The 21,959-nt window shown below is 32.2% G+C and overlaps 1 protein-coding gene across 1 annotated transcript in view; it reads left to right on the top strand.

Moving 5' to 3' along the window:
* Positions 1 to 21,877, top strand: part of LOC106789648 (tubby-related protein 4) — a 29,497-nt gene extending 7,620 nt beyond the window's left edge. Inside the window, exons 2-16 of the mRNA XM_014754044.1 lie at positions 3,785 to 3,952; positions 15,193 to 15,375; positions 15,773 to 15,880; positions 16,127 to 16,292; positions 16,594 to 16,865; positions 16,956 to 17,044; positions 17,434 to 17,568; positions 17,823 to 18,222; positions 18,406 to 18,583; positions 18,643 to 20,290; positions 20,375 to 20,488; positions 20,558 to 20,780; positions 20,958 to 21,137; positions 21,235 to 21,382; positions 21,614 to 21,877. Of these exons, the coding sequence (XP_014609530.1) occupies positions 3,785 to 3,952; positions 15,193 to 15,375; positions 15,773 to 15,880; positions 16,127 to 16,292; positions 16,594 to 16,865; positions 16,956 to 17,044; positions 17,434 to 17,568; positions 17,823 to 18,222; positions 18,406 to 18,583; positions 18,643 to 20,290; positions 20,375 to 20,488; positions 20,558 to 20,780; positions 20,958 to 21,137; positions 21,235 to 21,351 (3,981 nt within the window). The 3' untranslated portion in view covers positions 21,352 to 21,382; positions 21,614 to 21,877. The remainder of the gene's footprint in view (positions 1 to 3,784; positions 3,953 to 15,192; positions 15,376 to 15,772; positions 15,881 to 16,126; positions 16,293 to 16,593; positions 16,866 to 16,955; positions 17,045 to 17,433; positions 17,569 to 17,822; positions 18,223 to 18,405; positions 18,584 to 18,642; positions 20,291 to 20,374; positions 20,489 to 20,557; positions 20,781 to 20,957; positions 21,138 to 21,234; positions 21,383 to 21,613) is intronic.
* Positions 21,878 to 21,959: the final 82 nt, after the last annotated feature.

The raw sequence follows: 21,959 nt of genomic DNA, 5'->3' as shown, positions 1-21,959 counted from the left end.
ACAAAGTTTTTTACAATGTCTTATCATTATTTCACTTATAATTATCTCATTTTTGATTTACTCCTAACACACCCCTCGTCTACCACTAATTATCACCAATCAATTATATATTATATAATTTATATATATATATATATATGTATATATATAATCGAAATATTTATCTAGCCGCGTGATAATTGTGGGAAAAAAATAATAAAAGAAAAGATATGTTAGGAAAATGATAAAAAAACAATTTGACAAGTAATAGCAGAAAGGATAACGTTTTACAATCTTGACTGGCTGTGTTATAAACTTGCAAGGTGGATCGTGTTCAAATCGATCGTGATGCCAGAACCATTGTTCTCGGTTAAATCGAATAATACCACTTGGAAGAAGCACCTGCCTTTCTCGATGAGGAAAACCGTCCTCCTCCTATCGCAAGCATGTGATCGACGACTACTTTTTTTTTTCCATCTCTCTTATATTTCGAGTATATATTGTATTTGTCAAAATAATCATTGCTAGATTACCAACCAAATATTTTGCAAATTTTTCCCTTTTTCATTTTTCTATTAATTTTGTCTACTTATTTATCATCCTTCAATGGAGAAAATTAAAAGTTTGTCTCTTAAACGAACTTTCAATTAAATGTAATTTAAATAACAACAATCTCCTATCCTCTACCTTTTTGCTTAATTTGAGTTAGAAAATAAATCAAAGAGAGAGAGAGAGATAAAGAATAAGAGAATAATAGAGGAAGAACGTTAACAACAAAATCTTTTCTTTTGAATTACTCGAGACAGGTGATAATTAAACTACCTCGAGTAATTTAATTGATCACATTTCTAATAACACACACACATGTGTATATATATATATATATATACTGTGATCATAAATTTTAAATAAAACAAAGAAAATAATGGAAATTATTGGAAGAATAAAATGGAGAAGATTTTTATAGAATAGAAGAGAAAGAAAAAAAAAAACGTTCACAAATGATCAGAAATAACAAGCTCGAATGGAATTTAATCAAATTAGACGTTTCTTTTCTAATTGTCAATGTATATATATATACGTATTCGAATCAGTTTCCATTGTTAGTCGTTCTTCAGCAACCTCCCTGAGTTAAATGAAAGAAAGAAATAAGAAAAAAAAAAAAAGAAAGAACCGAGAAAAGAATAAAAGAAAGAGAAAGAGGGAAAAAGAAATAGATATAGAAAAGGGTTAAAAAGCGTCTCGAGCATTCATTTGGAGCATTCTGAAGCATTTTATTTCCATCGTTCTTGCATCCATCTTCCAACAGTAAAAAAATTTCTCATTCGTAGGTTAGCATGTTGCATTGGTAATAGTATGTAGATGCTTAGACACGCGAGTTTGCATGGTAGGAGGTGCTTGGCCGTAGAAAATTAGAAAAGCTTTGCTTTTAACGATCCTGTCGTCTCGTGAGAAACTCCAAATACTCTCTTCTTTCTATTCGTTCCTTTTCCACTAGTTCCATTGGATAATCTTTCATGAAATCACGCTATCCGCAAAATCTACGTCACTAATCAACTTCTTCTTCTTCTTCTTATTTTCTTTTTTTTTTGCTTCTTCTCTTTCTACTACCCACTACTACTATTACTAACGAAAAACACAATATAAATTATATATTATATATATATATATATATATATATATATATATTTATGTCTTTTCATGCTAGCGGAAATTTTTAATGAAGAAACTTGAACGATGGACTGAGTTTAACTCTGTGCGAGACTTTCAACGAATTTATATTTTTAATAAGAAATTTATATTAGAAGCCAAGAAAGTTAGATAATATTACCGATAAAAAAATGTTAATGTGAAATTTAGAAAAAAAAAAAAAAAAGAAAGGACAACAAATATTGTTGGTAATTTTCCAGTTTATGCATTTTCTAATAATATTCCTAAATAATAATGTATTCATTACTTTTTTTTTTTTTCTATTATATCTTGTTTTGGAAACATGCAAATGAATCGACTGACTGGCATTAAAACGGTATCGTTGAATAATTTAAAAGAAGGATCTCACCCCCGTTCGATAATAACAAGAAGATAATGAGAGAGAGAGAGAGAGAGAGAAAGAGATAAGAGAGAAAATAAACTCTTTCACGGAGACACGATTTATCGAACGAGCTTTTCAAGCTCAACAAGAACGAACGAACGAACGAAAAGATCGGCTTAGGAAAATTTTTCCCCCCTTTTCTCCGCGGCGATTTCTTTGGACGAGTCAAACGCGTCCATTGTTCTTCTACTGGTTTTAAGTTATACCCAGAAGCCCTTTGTTCTTCGAGTTTACTACTTACCCCGCAATAGAGAAAGTTCTCTTTCTCTCTTTTCGGTTAGGGTTAATTTACGAGGGCGATTTTCAGGTGCTTGAGTATCGTTAACGGAACTAAAGTATGTGTATGTGTGTGTGTGTGTGTGTGTGTGTGTGGTACACATTCGATAATATATTTTATTCGTTAAAACCAAGAAACAAAAAAAATATCAATGAAACGGAAAATACGAAGAAAAATGTTATACAACCCCCAATGTGCTGATTCGTAAAACAAAGTTATACGTATTTTTCTAAATTTAATATTAATTGTTCGGTAAATTTTTTCCCTTTTTCAATCGAAAAGAAAAAGAAAGGGGAAATGAAACGGGGAGGACCTTTTCTTCTTTTTTTTTTTTTTTTTGAGATGGTAATTGGCCAATTACATATGTACACGAGAATGGGTGCTTTCTTCAATTAAATTTCTTGGACGAAACGCCTACTAAATGTGTTCACCCCTTCTCTCTCTCTCTCTCTCTCTCTCTCTCTCTCTCTCTCTTTTTCTTTCTCTATCTCTCTCGTTTTTCATTGCAACACGAACCTTCGCTCGGCTTCATTTCCGTCGAGAATTTCATCTTTCTCCTTGGCAACGGACTAGTAGCACCACCCTAACTCACCGTATAGCCGTGAGCGAATACGTCGTCGGGCTTCTCGTAATCGAATATTCTTCAAACAGCAGTCGTGACCCAGACGATTTTCGTTTAGTCTCTTTCTATCTAACTGCCTATATCATCTATCCGTCTTTTTCTACCCATTAAAGGGATATCAGATAACGGATACTACACATCTCAATGTACTTGTTCTTTTTGTCAAATACTAAAAACGTGTAATTACGTGTAGTTTTTGGGATAAAGAAAGATATATATATATAAAAAAAAAAGAAAATTCGTATTTCACTCGATCATACTCATCAATTCTACCACGTTGATTGTTCATTTACAATAGACTTTCATTGTTCGCCCATGTTATATATCTATAGAAACGTTTCACATACACGAAGAAATAGATATTTCGATGAAAGGTTAGAGAATCGTAATTGGGTGAATGGATCGAACGTTTCCTGTATTTCTAATTATTTCTTAATACGTCTGTTCATTAACGAGCATATATATATATCATACATATTTACATTATCGCATAATTACCTCTCATAGTTCCTTCATATATGTTACACGTTCACGAACATAAAATTATATTTCAAGTAATATATTATTATATAATACTCATAAAATTATAACATTATATATAAATTAATATTCACACACAAATTGAACGCACAGTAATGAGAAAATACACTAATTAGTATTTATCATAATTACAGTATATTGCTTTTTAGTGTTTTTTCTTTTTTTTCTTTCTTTCTTCTTTTTTTGGCTTGTTTTCATAGCGGTAAATTAATTAATTATTACGTTGAAAATCGTACACATTCTGCACGTAGTAATATTTTTGTTTCTGTTTCAGGACGAGGGATGGAAGCTTGACCGTACAAATTACTATCAGGAAGGTTGGTTAGCTACCGGGAATGCTCGTGGTCTTGTCGGTGTGACATTTACTACTTCGCATTGTCGTACCAGAGCTGCAGAACTTCCGTTACGAGCAAACTACAACCTTCGTGGTCATCGTAGCGAGGTGAGTCCGAATTTTCCTCTAATTTCAAATCGAAATAACTCGAACGAATGATTATATGCCTCGTATGTTTTATTAATAGTCAAATCAATTTCGATCGATGACTAATGTATTTTATTTTTTTAATGACACGTCAAGCTAGGTCCCACCCCCCATTCGTTAAATTCATTAATTAATCATCTTCTTTATAATGTAACTGTTGAAATAAATTACCACGGGGGGTTTATTCATTTACATTTCGCGCGTATAAGACATTTTTATTTTATTTTATTATTTCAATTAGTACGCGAAACAACAAAAAAAAGCAAAAAGGAAATAATTCAATTTTTTTTTTATCCCGTATACTTTTCGCGTCTATTTAATCAAATTAATTTTTTTTCACGTTAAATAAATTTGTATCGTTACGGAAAAAAAGGGATATATTCTCATTTATAATATGGATTAATTTAATTTAATTTATAATTATTTATTCTCAGAGAGTCCTCTGCTTCCTTCTTTCTTTTTCTTTTTTTTTTCTTTTTTTTTTTTATTTGGTTATTTTGTTTCAAACTATTGATATGACAGATTTGAATTCGCGAATATTTAATCCACGGTCGAATTACTAGATATTTTTTTTAAATTTCACGGTGGAACTTACCAAACTCGAAACTAAAAGAAAAAAAAAATAGCGTACGATTTGAAAGTGATTTTCCAATACACGTGGATTTTTCCTCTCTCTCTCTCTCTCTCTCTCTTATTATTGAAAACTTCGCTCAGCCAGCCGCAAATGAAATCGATGCTCTCGTTGAATTCATCTCAGGAATGAAAAAGAGAGATTTGTTTGGTACCGAAAGCACAATGAAAAATATCGTCAAACTTTTGAGTCGTGAATTTCTCCCTCTTCTTTACAAAATTTTTTTAATTATTTTTTTTTTCTTCTCCATAGATTTAAAAATAATTCATAAAAAGGTATCAAGATTGTACGAATGAAGTTATTACAATACTTGTATATTCCATCGAGCATGAATATAAATTGGGTACACCTTTTATTTCAAATACGATTGTTCAAAATTACTTTAATCAATAAACATTTAATGTCGATCAAATAATATTTTAAACATATATATATATATATATAATTATTTTCATATTTATAAATTATAACGATTTCTACAAATTTAATTGTGTGTGATATTAATTCGTAACTTAATTATTATTAATAGAATGCAAATAAACTTTTTCTTATTTTCTCATTTCTCTTTCTGGTTTTTTCTTTTTTTTTTGTAAAAAGTAGAATCTGTTTTTGTCTCCGTTTCTTTGAATCGAAATCATTAAATATAAATGTAAAGGGAAAAAAGAATGAAGCAGAATTAATGAGAAAAGGATATTAAAAGAAGAAACTAATTTTTTTCTTCCAGGTCGTAAAGCAATACGCATTGACAAAGTAAATTGAGTGTAAATCATGATTTGAACGTTCGATTAAACATCCTGAAATGGCATTTTTCTTAGTATATACGTATATATACGTTAAAGAGGGTTGAACGAACTCGATCAAATAGTTATGCGAAAGCTCAACGTCCTATCAGTTTCATACCAGTCATGTGGTTTTATTCTTCTACGTAAGTGTTCGATAAAGAAAAAGAAATCAAGTATTTGGGGAGGGGGGGGATGGTTGATAAAGTTCAGCCCTTTTCGATCATTTTCCTCCACCCCTTCCAAACGTTTCGGTTCAAAGAAACATTTCGCTGTTAGTTAGAAAAAAACAAAGATTCTACATTAAATCGTTACGAATAATATCATACATTTATCTTTCGTCGTAATCAAATAGCAAAAAAAGAAGCAAACGATTAATATTGAATTTATTATTTAAAATGAAACGTCACACACACACACACACACACACACAATTCGTCGATACATATACATATATATTTACATAAATCCATACACAATTAATTAATTCAAATCAAATTTCTTATCATATTACGACAATTTTGTATTCCTATTAAAAAAAAAAAAAAAAACTAAAAAATCTAAATCTAATATAACTAAACACCATATCTATATATAAAATTTATTATTAAATTTATTCAGACTGTAAACTTTTTAATATAGATATTATGTTATATTATGAGCAACAAAAAAAAAAGGGAGAAAAAATTGGAAAAAAGAAGGAAAATAAAAGAGAGAAAGAGAGAAAGAGAAAAAATAAAAGAAGAAGAAAAAGAAGAAGAGAAAGAAAGTTAAAAGCGTCTATAAGACTGCTTATAGTACGACGACTTCTTCGGTATTAATAACAGCAGCTTAAAATCTCCTCCTAGCTCCAAGCGAGATATTTTCTCGTCTTCGTCTCTTGCGCGTTATTACTCCACATTTCATGCCACCACCTCTTTCCCTCTTCCACCCCCTCCTCTCTCTCTCTCTTCTCGCGTTATAGGTACCAACACCATGCCACCACCCTTTTTTTTCCTTCCTTTTTCTATGCGTTCGTTCGTCTCTATGTATATACATACCTACATGCATATATGTATATATACATATATATATATATATATATATATATATATATGTATATAAATCTGACAGAGATAGAAATATACGACGAAAGAGGGTGAAAAAGAGAAAAAGATAGCGAAAAAGCAAGCTCGCTCACCTTGCACACCACCCTTACCACGACCTGGCTCTTCTGTTCACGAGCCTGACACCCCCGTTTTAAAGGTTCGAGAGGGCTGTGCTGTAAATAAGAGCCTCACATATTGTGACGAAACAAACGAGGCGTCTGCCCTTCATATCGCGTTGCAAACTTCCCTCAGAGAGAAGAGTCATTCCCGTTGTTGTTTTCGTGCACGAACTGTCAGTAATTTTGACTCCTTCAACGATGAACTATACTACTACTTGCATCCAAGGTGTTAATGAGAGCAAAAATGGAAGAGAACGAGGGAGAGGGAGAGAGAGAGAGAGAGAGAGAGTATTAGTTTTTTTTTTTATAGTAGATGGAAAAACACACGATCCGTTTGATTTTATTTTTGTCATTTTTATTCGATCAATAATTGTTGTGTTCAACGAAATTAATATGTTTTTAATTTTGGCATATTTTTCATGGCACGCTGCTCCTCTCTACGTCTGTTAAGCGGTATTAATTAATTTAAAAATTAATTTCTCATGCAAATTTTTCTGTTCTCATTGTTTTCTATATTTTGTTTTTCTTTTTCTTTCTTTTTTTTTTTTTGTTTTTTTTTTTTGTGTATTCATGTGCGTCAAGAAGGAAATAATAATTGTTGGTTAGTGATAATATATTCGACAGCTTAATTGTTTCTTATTTTTATCACTTTAGATAATTTACTTTTGTTAATGAAAAAAGGATAAGAGAGAGAGAGAGAGAGAGAGAGAGAGAGAGAGAGACAGACAGAAAGAGGGAAAAAACATGGTTTCTGCGTTCACATTGGTCTGTATTTGAGAGAGTTTAAGGGTAGTCGGCGTAGGTATCGATCTGGTACACGCAGTGCTGTTTTAAGACAGTGACTCTCAACTCTTATCTTCGAAACCGTGACTCGTTCGATCGTGCTAAAGCACCTTTCAACCCTTCTTTCTTTCTTTCATTCTATTTTTTTTTGTGACTCCCCCTTATTCTTCCCACACCAATGGCATCTTCGAGATATCACTTTTCTCTTTAGAAATCACTTCACTATTGGAATTTCGTTGATTCAGCTAAATGTTTAAGTAAATGATCCTTCGTGTTCTGAAGTTCTTTTAAATAATGTGCTTAGACAATAATTGTTCAAGAAATTTGTCAAGTACAAAAATATGAGGACAATGTGTTTGAATAGAAAAAGAAACAAAAAAAAAAAAAAAATAAGAAAAAAGAAGCGAGTTAACTATCGCCTGACCTAAATGCATTCGTTTGCAACGTAAACGTTAGAAGGAGTCATTCTAATACGATAACACGCTTGTTAGATAAAAAAGAAAAAAAAAATTGATGAATATGTCGTTTGTTTTGTTTTGTTTTTCTTTTGTTTTTCTTCTTCTTCTTCTTCTTCTTGTAATCTTCATTTTATGGTTAATAGTAGTTAATGGTTGTTTTTTTCCTTGTATTATTATATTTTTGTATATTTATTATCTTCTTTATTTTTCTTTTTATTTTTATTTTACGAAGGCATCAAAGCGACGAGACGTTATCGGTTCAGCTGAATGGACTCTGGCAGAGCACATAGCTCGATTTGAAAGCACTGCCAATTATCAAAGTTCTCGATCGAACGTCGCGATTCCCATAGAACGGTACGTTGAACCTCGCGTTTTGAACAAGTCCAGAACGTGTCAGTGTATATCGAACACGATCGATTTTATCAAGATTCGTTTTACTCCGAAAGCTCGTGAAAAAAAAAAGAAAATATAGGGGGCTCATCTCGTTTGAAATTTTATATCATTATCAAAAAATAACAAAATAAAAAACAAAAAAGAACCAAATGGAGAATATTTAACCGAGGAGGAATTTAAATAAAAAAAGATAAAAGACAAATATTTCCCAAAATTAGCAAATAATATTACAGAGATTTCCAACGCGTTTTGATTTTTGTACCGATATTTATACGCGTGTTAGAAAATCTCGTAGAAGTATGTTGTACCAAGGCTACATACCGTAACGAAACATACATACATATATATGTAAAAAATAAAATAAAAAAAAAAAACAGGAATAAAAAATATAACGTATTAGGTTTTCATGTAATAATCCTATAGAATTATCGTCGAAAAAATATATGCCAAAATATTATGCTACAAATATATTCGATAATCGTAAAATATATATATTTTATGAAATATAACCAAATAATTTTCGAGAAGTTTAATAAAAAATATAATATTTGGAAATGGTTAGGGGTATATGAAATGGGCGTGACGATTATCGATCACCACTACTAACAGCAGCTCTTCTCCATTGGAAAAATAAATGTTTGCTGCGAAACAAGGAATGGGATGTAACGCGATCAGACGGGGTAAATAGAGTAATAAAATGAAGAGGGAAGGAATAACGAATTGGTAGTCGTATTTATCCTTGGAACATTAAACGAACCGATATCGAGAGAATCAAATTTGTAAAAGAGCATTATTCTTTCTACCTGTCACCTTTATCCAAGCTAACCAACCAACCGCTTAAGGTACCTAGGTACCCACTTACTTATCGTATTTTCAGTTATTCTTGTGTTCTAGGCCGTACCAACTGTATACTTCGTAGAAACGAATCGATAATTGCGAGTATACCAAGAAATTTCTTCCGAGCTTTCCCTCCTTTTGCACAAATCCTTCCTTTAAACAAATAACAACATTTTTCACTTGCTTTTCTTATTTTTTGTTTTTTTAATATTCTATGGTTAAACATTCCTAAAGAGGACAAATACGCATTTACGTTCGATTCTATATATTCATTTATTATTTTCTACGATCTAAATTGTAAAAATAAAGAAATAAAAGTAATAATAATAAATATTATAGGAGACAGAATCTCTGTAAAGTAGGATCACAAATAGGGATGTTTTATCGTGTCGATGATTTTAAAATAAAAGCTTTTAGAATGTTCCATTGGTAGATGCATCTTTTTCCATCTCTTTTTAAAACGTCCGTAATATCGGAATGATTTATATCGACAAGGAGGAGGTGTTACGTCTTACAATAAAACCGAATGAAAAATACAAGCTTACACTGAAATAAAGCGAGGTCGAGACTTGTTCCACTTTTCGATATGACCTATTCGGAATTATTCTCTTTACCTTTCTCTGTCTCACTCTCTCTCTCTCTCTCTCTCTCTCTTATTTCATTTTATTTTCTTTTTTTTTAACTTACAGATAAATATATCCTAGTTAAAATATAAAAACACTTACTTCTTACTCAGTCGGTGGTTAAGATAAAAAAAGAAAAGAAAAGTGTTTTTGTTATGTAAATCGTTGCGTTTTTTCTCTTAACGATAACGCTTACGGTTACGTAAGAAAAAAATCGACTTTCTCGGATCGAAGTTGACTTGTCGAAACAGCACAACGTAAAAATATATTCTATTATTTCTTTTCTTTCATTCGTCCACTCTCATGTTACTTATTATGTATGTCTTCGAGGATAAGAAAAAAAAAATCAAATCAAAAAAAGAGAAAAAGCTAACAAACAAGCAGATACAGCAGGTAGCTAGGTATCCGAGCAAACGAGTACAAGGAACTGGTTTAACTGAGAAATTCCCTTCCACGTTTGACATCATTAGCTTCTCGGGTTAGTTATAATAAGTAACATCAGTTAGAGAGAGATTCTAAGTGGGACAATGAAAACGTTGATGCAGGGTCAAACTAAGAAAGTCCTAAATCCCTTTAGGGATGAGAAACAACCACGTGGATTATTCCCGTCCCCTTCAAACGAAAAGTGAATCGATCAATCGAAATTACACAATTTTCTATGAAATAATTCGGAAAATATCAAATGAAATGATGATTCGACAACAAAATTCGTAACATTAGAAATATCGACAGAAGAGAAACGTAAAACAATGAAAATAAATGTCCCAAATATATATATAGAGTTTAAACATATTTGCATGAAACAAACAACGACGAAAAAAAGGAAACTAAAAAAGAATTAAAAGATTGTAATACAATTAGAGAAAAGAAAATGTCCATAATACAAAAATCGAGCCAATAATATTCGTCTAGAAAATAAGACAAATAAAAAAGGTGGGTGGGTGGGTGGGTTGGTAGGGTTTCGCCTTGACATTGAAAAAGACCTCGTTCGTTTCCAGTCATTGATTTAGCGTGTGACTCGACGAGAGGAAACGTTCCAAGATTCGCTGCAGCGTTTTGCCGCATTGCATTGGTGATGGTATGTATCCTTTTACGCGGGGGGAGGGGGGGACACCCTAAGATCTTTCTCATCGTCTGACTATGAAAGAATTTCATATTTTAAAAAAAAAAGAAAAACAGAAGAAGAAACAAAAAACAAACAAAGAAGAAATAAGGGTGGTAAAACTATATATAAAGAGAAATAAATGAATGATGTAAGAAGGGCGAGAGGGAGAAAAAGGAAACGCATTTATCTTCCTTCGAAAGATAAGAGAAGAAAGAAAGAAAGAAAAAAATAAAAAAAAAAAAAAAGAGAGAGAGAGAGAGAGAGAAAGAAAAGCATTGCTATCAAGTGCTGCCAATTAGCTAAATGAAGAACGTTGGTTGAAAGGGTCCCTTGGTATAGATAGAAAGATAAAGAAAAATTGTCTTTCGTGGTGAGAAGCCAGAGAAAAAGATAAAATATTATGAAAACTTTGCAAGAACGCGTATATATATATATATGTGTGTGTGTGTGTGTGTAAAAAATGCATATCTGTATGTGAGTAAAAAGAGAGAAAAGAGACTCGTAAGGATTTAAACGAAAAGTGGAGACGATTATATATACCTAAAGGTAGCGCACAATAGTCTACTAAAAGATTCACGAGGGTGTGTGAGGCTTTACTCATTTTTCGATAGAAAAATATAGAACGATAGAGAAATAGAAAGAGAAAAAGGAGTTAGTAGAAAGTATGAACCAACCTACCTACTACCACCCCGCTCCTCATAGTCCTTTGCGAATACGACTAGAAACAGAATTTCATATCGTGTAAAAGCGAGCAAACCGTGTTATGTGTGAGCTACGTGCAGGACAAAAGAGAAATGTGGGAGGTCGAGCGTAGGGTTCCTCGTTTTTTTTCCTTACCTTTCTGTTTTTTCTTTTTTTTGTTTTTCACGTTCATTCGTTCGTTCGTTCGTTCGTTCGTTGAGTGGAAAATATACGATGCTAGCAGGTAAAAGTATACCCTCTATCTTTTTCTTATCAACGAAATTTTACAACAAGAGAAAAGGAAAAAGAGAGAGAGAGAAATAAAGAAACAAAAATAAAGAAAAGTCAATGACCGACACATAGATGCACAGGATACGCACACAGCAGACAGACAAACTCACACACTCACAGATAGAAATACGAATTTTTAAAGAATTATATCGAAACGAGACCCCTTTCAAATCTATTCTATTCGGAATATATAAGAAATCTTTCAATGAGAATCACTTTTAACACCATAACTCGTACCATAATTGATTTTTTCAAAAGTCCTCTCAGATCTTGTCTTGTTTGGTGAGCTTCGTTTCATTTTCTCTCTGAACCTTTCACGGCTATTGAAGTGTAAGGAAGCTTTTCTAACGTTCGCAAGAGAAATTCTAATGTAAATTTATTTGGCAATGAGAAACATTATTATTCTCTTCTATTCAAATCCAACGAAACGAAGACGATATTGCGTATATTGGTGTATATAAAAGTAGATATATATATATATAATATATATAATACGTTTAGTACACAGTACACATTTCTAAGGATTGAAATGTACATGAATTTTCAATCTACTCTCTAATATATAAATATATTTAATATGCATAATATATATATGTAGCGTGGTGCATATACACAGGATTAACATAATAAATTTCATGGAATTTGATTAGTCGAGAAAGAAAATGTTAAATATTATATAATGAATGAACAAACGCGGATTGAAAGGATGTTTAGTTTCTTCCCCTCATAAAAAAAAAAATTCATCTTTTCTTATCATCCGTCTATCAATTTATCCATGAAAAAAAAAAAGGGGGAGATAGGATCCCAATACGAGATTCTTCATATTCGGGTTGGAAATTCTTGTAAATCTCGACTAGAGGGTGGTGGCCGATGTTTTGCCGAGCATGGAATTCACATCATCTTCAGGAGTACTATACATTTCTTCGAGAAGTACTCGGACCACAATCTCGCATTCTAACATATATGGTTACCATACCCACCAGAGAATTCGAGGCAACCATTTTATCGATCATCCCCCCCTCCTCCCCCTTATCCTCCTCCTATTCCTCCTTTACCACCTCCTTCTCTTCCACAAACTCTACCTTCTACTCTTCTTTTTTTTTTTTTTTTTTTTTTTTCCTTTTTTTCTCAGTCTTTTCCGCGTCCCATCATGTTTTTTCGCTTTCTGTCATATAAGTGATGGTGGTGGTGGTAGTGGTAGTGGTTACTCATAACCATCGTACGTTAACTTTTTTTTTTTTTTTTTATTCTTTCCTTTTTCATCTCAGTCTTTCCAGCGTCCCATCATGTTTTCACGATTTTCGAGGTAGAACCATATATATATACCTTCACGATCTCGTTCCTATCACCTGCTGCTACCCTTTTACCGTCATCTGCAAATCCATAGCTTTTGGAAAATAGTCGAAAAATATAATATATGAATCCTCTACTTCGAATACGCCCACTCTCTCTCTCTCTTTCTCATCTCTTTCTCGCTTTATTGATATGGATCTGTGAAGATTGGTTCGATCGAGAAAAATATAGTGTGAAAATTCAGTAGGTAAACGAGAGTTCGAGGAAAAAAGCGAACTTTGAGAAGAATAAAAAACTTGGAATAAATGTAAATAGATCTTTTTTTCTTTCTTTGATATAACTTTAAAATTCTTGTTGAATTTTGTCGAAATGTATTTGAAATTGTTTTGATTAATTAATTTTCAAAGAATAACTAGAAGACTTAGGAGGATCTTTTTTCTTTTCTTTGATATAACTTTAAATTTCTTGTTTAATTTTGTCGAAATGTATTTGAAATTGTTTCGATTAATTAATTTTCAAAGAATAATTAGAAGACTTAGGAGGAGATATTATTTTCTAATAAATAATAATCCTTCCATGCACATTTACTACTAACTGTCACGTAGCTGATCATTCTCGATAATTTTTTTTTGCATCCCCTACACGTATACCCGGTCGTTGACTTCTTTCACTAGACAAGTGAATGCTTCGGCATCGATTCGACGTTCACGCAGAGTGCGATTAATCCACCGTGTATATCTACACCCCGTTGACTACACATTTCCCATAGAATTATTCCGTGAGTCTTTACAAATAGAAATTCAACGAACCTTTTCGTATTATTTCAAAGAACAAATCATATTAAAACAACAAAATCTTTTCTTTACGAATTTTTCTTTTTTTATACCAAAACGTTCGAACACATTTTTTGCCTGAATATTTTTAATTATCTACGTTTTTCTTATATGAAGGATTTGTTTACACGTCTATGCGAGTCAAGTTAATTAATATTTTTTAACAATAACATATTGAAAAAAGTTTCTCGAAGTTAATGGAAGAACCGGAGTAATTTGGTGGTAAAGAATTTTGGAAAATAGAAACTTCTTTGTCAAAGTTATTGTTATTACTACAACTATATATGATATTTATTATAATAATAATAATAATACTTATTATTATTATAACAATTGCATATATACACATTGTCGTGCTCGAATATAGTTCGTCTTTCTTCGGGAATCTTATTTCAAACTTTTAATATACTTTCTTTTCTCTTTTTCTCTTTCTCTCTGCTTTTGTTGAAATATGAAAGAATTAAAAAAAAAAAAAAAATATAGAAATTCTTACAAGTTTCTATAAAAATGAAAGATATTCTTTTATCTTTGCAACACGGTTTCCCTAAAGAAACAGGCCAGTACTCGAAAATACAAATCCCTCTAATGGCATACCGAGATAAAAAGCAGAGCTTTGATCATTCAACTAGGTTTGACTGCTGCTTTCAACGAAGCACGATGATGATGAAAAAAAAAAAAAAAAAGAAAAAAAAAGCAAAGAAAAATTCTTGTTAAAAAGTAGTATGAACGTTGGGTATACTTTATCTTCTTATCGAAGTGCATCGAAAGAAAATTAAAAGGGAAAAGAATGAGAAGAGATAAAATCATCAACTAAATGAAAAATCAATTAATTATAAGAAAATACTATTCTCTGTGTGAAATGCATTTTTATATACTTTACCATGCACGCGTACAATAAAATAAATTATATTATTATTCTTATTATGCTCGTTATATTATCGAGTTCTTTTATTTTCTTTTTAATTAATTTCTATCTCTTTTTTATTGTTATTAAAAAAAAAAGAAGGATAAAAGAAGGAAAAATCTTGGCACGTTGTGTATGCTGTCCCGTTTAAAAAGCAAACTATATGATGAATAATTTTATCATATAATTTATTTATATTATTAAATTATTTTATTATTATTTTTATAAACTATATTATTAATTTAGATTATTAAATATCATATAATTTCTTTACTATATACGATCAAGATGTTAATAAAATTAAAGACATTGAGTTTCCGCCAATATTTCGCGTATAATATTTAAAAAAAATATTTAAACATATATATTTTGGTTTGTTACAGGTAATATTCGTGAAATGGAACGAGCCCTATCAGAAGTTAGCATCGTGTGACAGTTCAGGCGTAATCTTCGTTTGGATAAAATATGAAGGAAGATGGAGTATAGAATTAATAAACGATAGGAACACCCCAGTAACACATTTCTCTTGGTCTCACGACGGTCGTATGGCTCTTATATGTTATCGGGTATAATACGCATACATATTTAATAATATTATATATCCTTCAATTAATTTTATTTATTTTGAAAAAAAACTCATATGGAATTTGTCGACATCGGATTCATTAACGTTTAGAAACTTTTCATTAATATCATTCAAATGATTTCTAAAAGAATATTTTTATCAATACTGATCAATATCGAATATAATACCGTAGTATCAAGTTAACTTTAACCAATGTACAATGAATTGAATATCCCATTTCAAATGTAATCAGAGAATATCTTCAAGAACAAATCAAATTAATCTAGTGATACTACTTGTGTGTGTCTTTTCTCTATTAAACAATAATAATCATAATATAATAATTGTTAAATTTTATTGAATTTATATTTTTTTTTGTATTTTCTTTTTTTTTTTAGGATGGTTTCGTACTAGTTGGCAGTGTTGGTGGTCAAAGATATTGGTCGTCAATGCTGAATGGTAAAGCAACGATAACTTGCGGAATTTGGACACCGGATGACCAACAGGCAAGAATCATTTCGTACAGCAATTATGCACGTGGTTTGTAGGCAAATTATAATCTAGAATCTATCAGCTCGTTTTTAATTATGCTCATTTAAAAACAAAAAAAACATGAATCGAACGTTTTGCATTCCAATACGAATATCGTGTGATCGATCGCACACTTTGAATAAATAATAGTAATAGTCAATTTGTCAAAACACCACGAGTTTATCGGGAGAAATATTTTTCATCATCTACGATGATGATAGGTTTATTTTGGAACAACGGCCGGGCAATTGATTGTGATGGATGTTCATGGTGCAATGGTATCGGAGGTACAATTAGGAGCAGGTGTAACATCGATGGCCTGGAGCGCTGAAAAATTTACAATGGAAGAAGGTGACGAAGATTTTACTAGCGATAGATCAAGAAGAGGTAATTAAACAAAAATATTTTCATTGTTTTAACTATTAAAGTCGAGTAATTCTATAATTAAAAAAATAGATTTAAAATATGTATTTTAATATTTATCAATTTTTTTGGACACACACATCTTTGTGTGTATCAAAATTAATTAAGTTTTTTTTTTTTTATATATTTAATATACACACAAATGATTGTTATTACTTTTCATCCAAAATGGGTGCATTAAAAGAAAAATACTTTAATTTTGCTGAAACACACATTTCCCCCGTATCAAGCTTAATTAATTTCTATATTTTAATATAATCAACAGACGAACGTAATTACGTGTTAGCTGTTTGCCTCGCTGACGGTAACATAGTCATGTTACGTTCATTCGACGACGTATCACCGATCACTATATTTACCAACTTAAAAACACCTTTACACGCAGAATGGAGTAATTCGAGAAAGCTCTTAGCAATAGCAGGAACTAAAGAATCGGATTCCCTAGTTCAAAATAATTTCCAAGAATATACGAACCTGTTAAAATTTTATTCAGTGAACGGTACCCTCGTTTACACAACGACGATTCCATACACGCAGGTGAGCTTCTCCTCTTGTATCTACTACACGCGATAAATAAAACGAATTCTTATCGTACTGACATTGATTTACGAGTTTTGTTATCTTCAGTGCCCTGTATCGGCGTTAACCTGGGGTCATAACGACCGAAGACTCTTCGTAGCAACTGGTGCAAGAGTACATGCGGCATGGGTGTCCAGGTGATATATAATACGATTTATGTATGTGCTTTTCGCATTTTTTTATTTCTTCATTTAATTATTTGTGTTCATTATTTGTGAGATAATTAATAACGTTGACTCATCAATCAATTTCAAATTAATTCTACAAAAACTGTACGATATTATTTTGTTAATATATTATTATTTCTTAAAAAAAAAATAAAAATAACATTCACATTTGTAAAGTTATCCGTTAACCGTGTTACGTCAAATTTTGTTAATATATTTAATAAACGTCACACATTGATATAAATCTTATAGAAAAACGTTATAAGAACGTTTTACGTATCGTATGGATAAATCTCTTCTAACAATGGATAGTAATTAAGAGGAGTATTTAAACTCTAAATTAAATTTCTACGTCACAGGAGGGTCGGTTCGTTGCAGTTGCTATCTAGATTAGCAGTGAGGGCTGCCCTCACGAGAGAGTCCAGTGTCCAACAACTTCCTTTGCCACCGAGATTAAGAGCATCGGTAGCTGCATTGTTCGCCAGTACAATACGGTAAACGCAACTGCAAATGTATTATTAAAAGTACCGGAAAATATTTTCTTGTATTTAAAACCCGTTTCCATTTCCGCGATTATAGTGTACAGCGTTTTTATAATTTTAAACTTAAATATAATTTTTTATTATTTTCTTCAATATTTGTTATATATATATTATTATAAATGGGACCAATTTTTTCCGGTACTTTTAATAACAATAATTTATGAAATAAAAATATGTTTGATCGTGAAATAGTTTTATTATTCTAGATGTCCAGTACCAGAGCCAAGAGAATTAAGACGTTTTGTATCAAGGCCACCACCTGGAAGTGGAAGATTACATTGTACAATGCTTAGACATGCTATAGAACCTATACCTTGTTATACATTATATTTGGAATATCTAGGTGGTCTTGTGCCATTATTGAAAGGCCGAAGAACTAGTAAAATTAGACCAGAATTTGTAATATTCGATCCTCAGAATCAAGATACTTTGCAATTATTTGACGATGTTTCACAATGTCCTTCGTTCAGTGATGGCTCCGATACGGAAAGGGACACTGCTGATTTGTGTAGTTCACCAAGAAATCGTCGAAAAAATAGAAGAAGAAGGGAAGAAAAAAGTATCGAGGAAAGTGACGATTTAACTTACGTCGACACTTTACCCGAGGTAAGAAAATAAGATTTCTTTTCATTTTCTTCTAAGATTAGCGGTTTAATTACGTACTTAAGTTACTCGATCGATATAACACATCTCGCGTGACGTAAGGTATCTATATAGAATGTTCTAGGTTTAGAAAGGAACGTAAGAGTGTCATCATGATTTTACTTAACCGAATCTATTTGTTTTTAGCACGCAAGACTGGTTGAAGTTACCTCGAATATCTGGGGCACGAAATTTAAATTCCATGGGTTGGCTGATTCTGTACCAGCTAACTTAGGTCAAGTTACTTATCGTACATCATTGTTACATTTGCAACCAAGGCAAATGACATTGGTGATCACGGAATTGAGAGATGATTTACCTGCAGGTAATTGTTATATTTTTAAATATTATCCTCCAATTTCAAATGAAACGTATTTCACACAGGTCCAGATCCAAGTTTCAACCCAAATCTTTTTTCCGAGGATGAAGAAGAAACATTTCAGGATCTTCAAGGAACTTCTAGAACAACATCGGAAACCCAGCCACCACCTATAGCTCCGATGACACCGCGTAACGCACGACTGAATTCAAATCGTCCAAAATCTCAGATCTCAAATCAATTTTTAACCACAGAAGCCTTACCCGCCTCATTGGCACGCGTTGAAAGTTATGAAAACGAGTTTCCTTATGTAGATCTTCAAGAGATGACGAATTTGTACGAGAATATACGAAGTGCACCTACAAATACCTATCGTACACCACCGAGACATAATCCACCAAGATGTTGCGACGTTCCGGCTTTACAATCGCCTAAAAATGCAGTTGCACCGACACAAACATTGATAGCTACGTCGAATAATGGTACAGATTACTCGAGTAATATTCAAAGAGTTAAAACAGCGTTAGCTGATCAACAAAATAATGGTATGGTTACGAAAAAGGAACTTGAGAATAATAAGTTTAATCAGATATCTCAGGAAGATAAAACGAGCCTAAATTCTGGTTCATCGAACATTATTCCTACGTCCATGCACAATGGCCAAGTACCCTTAGGTGAAGCATCCAGTTCACAAAATTCCATGTTAAATAATTTAGATTCCGGTAACAATTGTTCTCAGTCGCAAATGATTTATATGAATGGATTAAACATCATAACGTCATGTTCGAGTAACGTCCTAAATTCTAATCACTCGAACAACGTGCAACAAAGCTGCCACGGTTTCTTACACGCTAGAAATAATCAGAACAACGGGACGAATTTGAACATTAGTCCTACGCAAAGTAATTTAAATCCGTTTCCAAAAAATAATAATGATTCGAACGGTTCGTCCAGTTTATTACTTCCGTCTACGTGTTCCTATCAGTTGTCCGATCATTCTGATCACGAACAATCAAGTTCATATTCGCTGTGTACGTTGGAACAACAGAAGGAAAACAAATCTCAGGGTACTTTTGGAAAAATCAATATTTCTAATAATCAATCGAGTGGAAAGACAGAGGAACTTCGTTTTATCGACGAGGAGAGTAGAGCTGAGGCTGACATCGAACAATTTCGTGGAGTACATAGGACATCAACGGTAGTTAGCATCGGACCACTTTGTTCTAACGATTCTATAGTAAGAAGTTGTAGCGTTGGATATTTGGATTTGGTCGATGCACAGTTGGTTCCTTGCGACGTTGCCTTGAATATGTTGAGAAAGGAAGCACCTAATAAGAGACTAGTATTGGTTTCAAGAAAAACGAAAAGAAGGAAAAAAAATCGGACGCAGCATGAGATTGGACAACAGAGTACTAAACCACCGAGACTTCGTAATTGTGGTAAATCGAAGAGTTTGGACTCTAGTGATATATTTCCTAGTAACGAATTGATATCAACTTCTCCTAAATTACCTGAACACCTAGAGGAAGCAACGAACGTTGTTAATTATTCGGAGATATTAACTGAGGAAAAGTGCAGTGATTCGAATGTTGTAGCTTTAGGTGAGATTACCAACGATACTGTGATTGAATGTCAAAAGAAGATACTTCATGGTGACGAAGAATCTTTCGTTAAAAAACCGAGTCGATTAGAAACTTGCGCGTCTCCTGTTAGGTGACTAAACAAATTATTTAATTGTAATATGAGTGAAAAATATACAAAATTAACTGATATTGATATCTCAAAATGATTTTTTAGAGGTTCTAGTCCGAGTGGTTCACTAGCATCATCATTGGATGGTCTCGCAGCAAGACTTAGAGATTTCGATGAGAGTCATTCCTTGCCACCACCTTCTCCTCGTCCATCTCCAAGGTAAATCAATTGATTCTATTACTTATTAGTTATTTATCTACATCTAAACACATTAATAATCACGCGTAGACTGCCAAGAAGTTCACCGAGCAGTCCAGCACCTTCGAAAAAAGGAAAGAGACCAGCTTCAGCTTCGCCAATCAGAAGGAGACTTCTCTCGAGTCCTTTATTAAGTAGGCGAATACGAAAAAGTCGTGGTGAAAGTTCTGACGAGGAAGGACTTATACAGGACGATTCGTCCTCGAGTTATCGAGACTTGGAAACGTTTCAGAAAGCACAACTTCGTCAAAAAGTTAGCAAAATTAATATTCCAAACAATATTAAACATAAAATGAAATAAAATATAATTTTATATACAATAGCCTATAGAAAGAACAAAAAATCTTGATACAGACACATACATACACGCATACATAACAAAAAAACACACGTGCACATATATCTCCACATAATCTCTACATTATTTTAGTTAAAACAGAAGAGTGGAGGTCATAATGGTCATAAACAAGAATCAACCAGACGAGAACTTGTGATGCACAATAAAGCACCGATGTGGAACGAGGCTAGTCAAGTGTACCAGCTTGATTTTGGTGGTAGGGTTACCCAAGAGAGTGCGAAAAATTTTCAAATTGAATTCCGTGGCAAACAGGCACGTTTTGAAATATATATTTTTTTTCATTTTTTACTCTATTACTTTTATCAATATGTTTATTTTTCTTTTTTCATTACTGTGTTTTATTATGCAGGTAATGCAGTTTGGTCGAATAGATGGAAACGCCTACACGTTGGATTTTCAATACCCATTCAGTGCATTGCAAGCGTTTGCTGTTGCCTTGGCAAATGTTACACAGCGGCTCAAGTAACCGTCACTCCCCAGTACCTCGTTCGATATATGTACGAAATTAGATACAATTAGTCGCACGATGCAACGAAGTATACAAAGCTATAATCTTGTTATATTTATTTTTTATAATTTATTATTTATAATTTCTAAACGTATTTTTTTTGAGATTAAATACTACCTACTTTCGATTGAATTCTAAAGTATATTCAGAATTAAGCTATGAGATTATAGATTATTTTTTAATAACTCTTTAATTGTCACTGAATTTTTAATTTTTCCAGATCTCTACGAAATTTGGAGTATGAATATTAACGACACGAGAAGAAAAAGACTTACGTGTACACAAGACACACACACACACACACACACATACACACACACCACACACCCTCACGTGTCTTTCGATTATAAATGATTTAAAATAATAGTCATATGGTCTAGAGAATGAAGAATATAATTAAGAAAAAAAATGGAGAGAAGAAAATACAAGATCATTTGATACGTCGAAACGTGTCGTCGAGAAAAGAAAAATAAAAAAAAAAAAATAGAAAACAAATAAAAAAATAAACGAAATTAGATAAGAGCACAAGATTCTTTGATGCGTTTTCGCAATGAAACATTTTGTTC

This window comes from Polistes canadensis, unplaced genomic scaffold (assembly GCF_001313835.1).
Source record: "Polistes canadensis isolate GaletaPanama2010 unplaced genomic scaffold, ASM131383v1 scaffold_194, whole genome shotgun sequence".
NCBI lineage: Eukaryota > Metazoa > Arthropoda > Insecta > Hymenoptera > Vespidae > Polistes > Polistes canadensis.
This window is presented reverse-complemented; position numbering and strand designations above follow the sequence as displayed.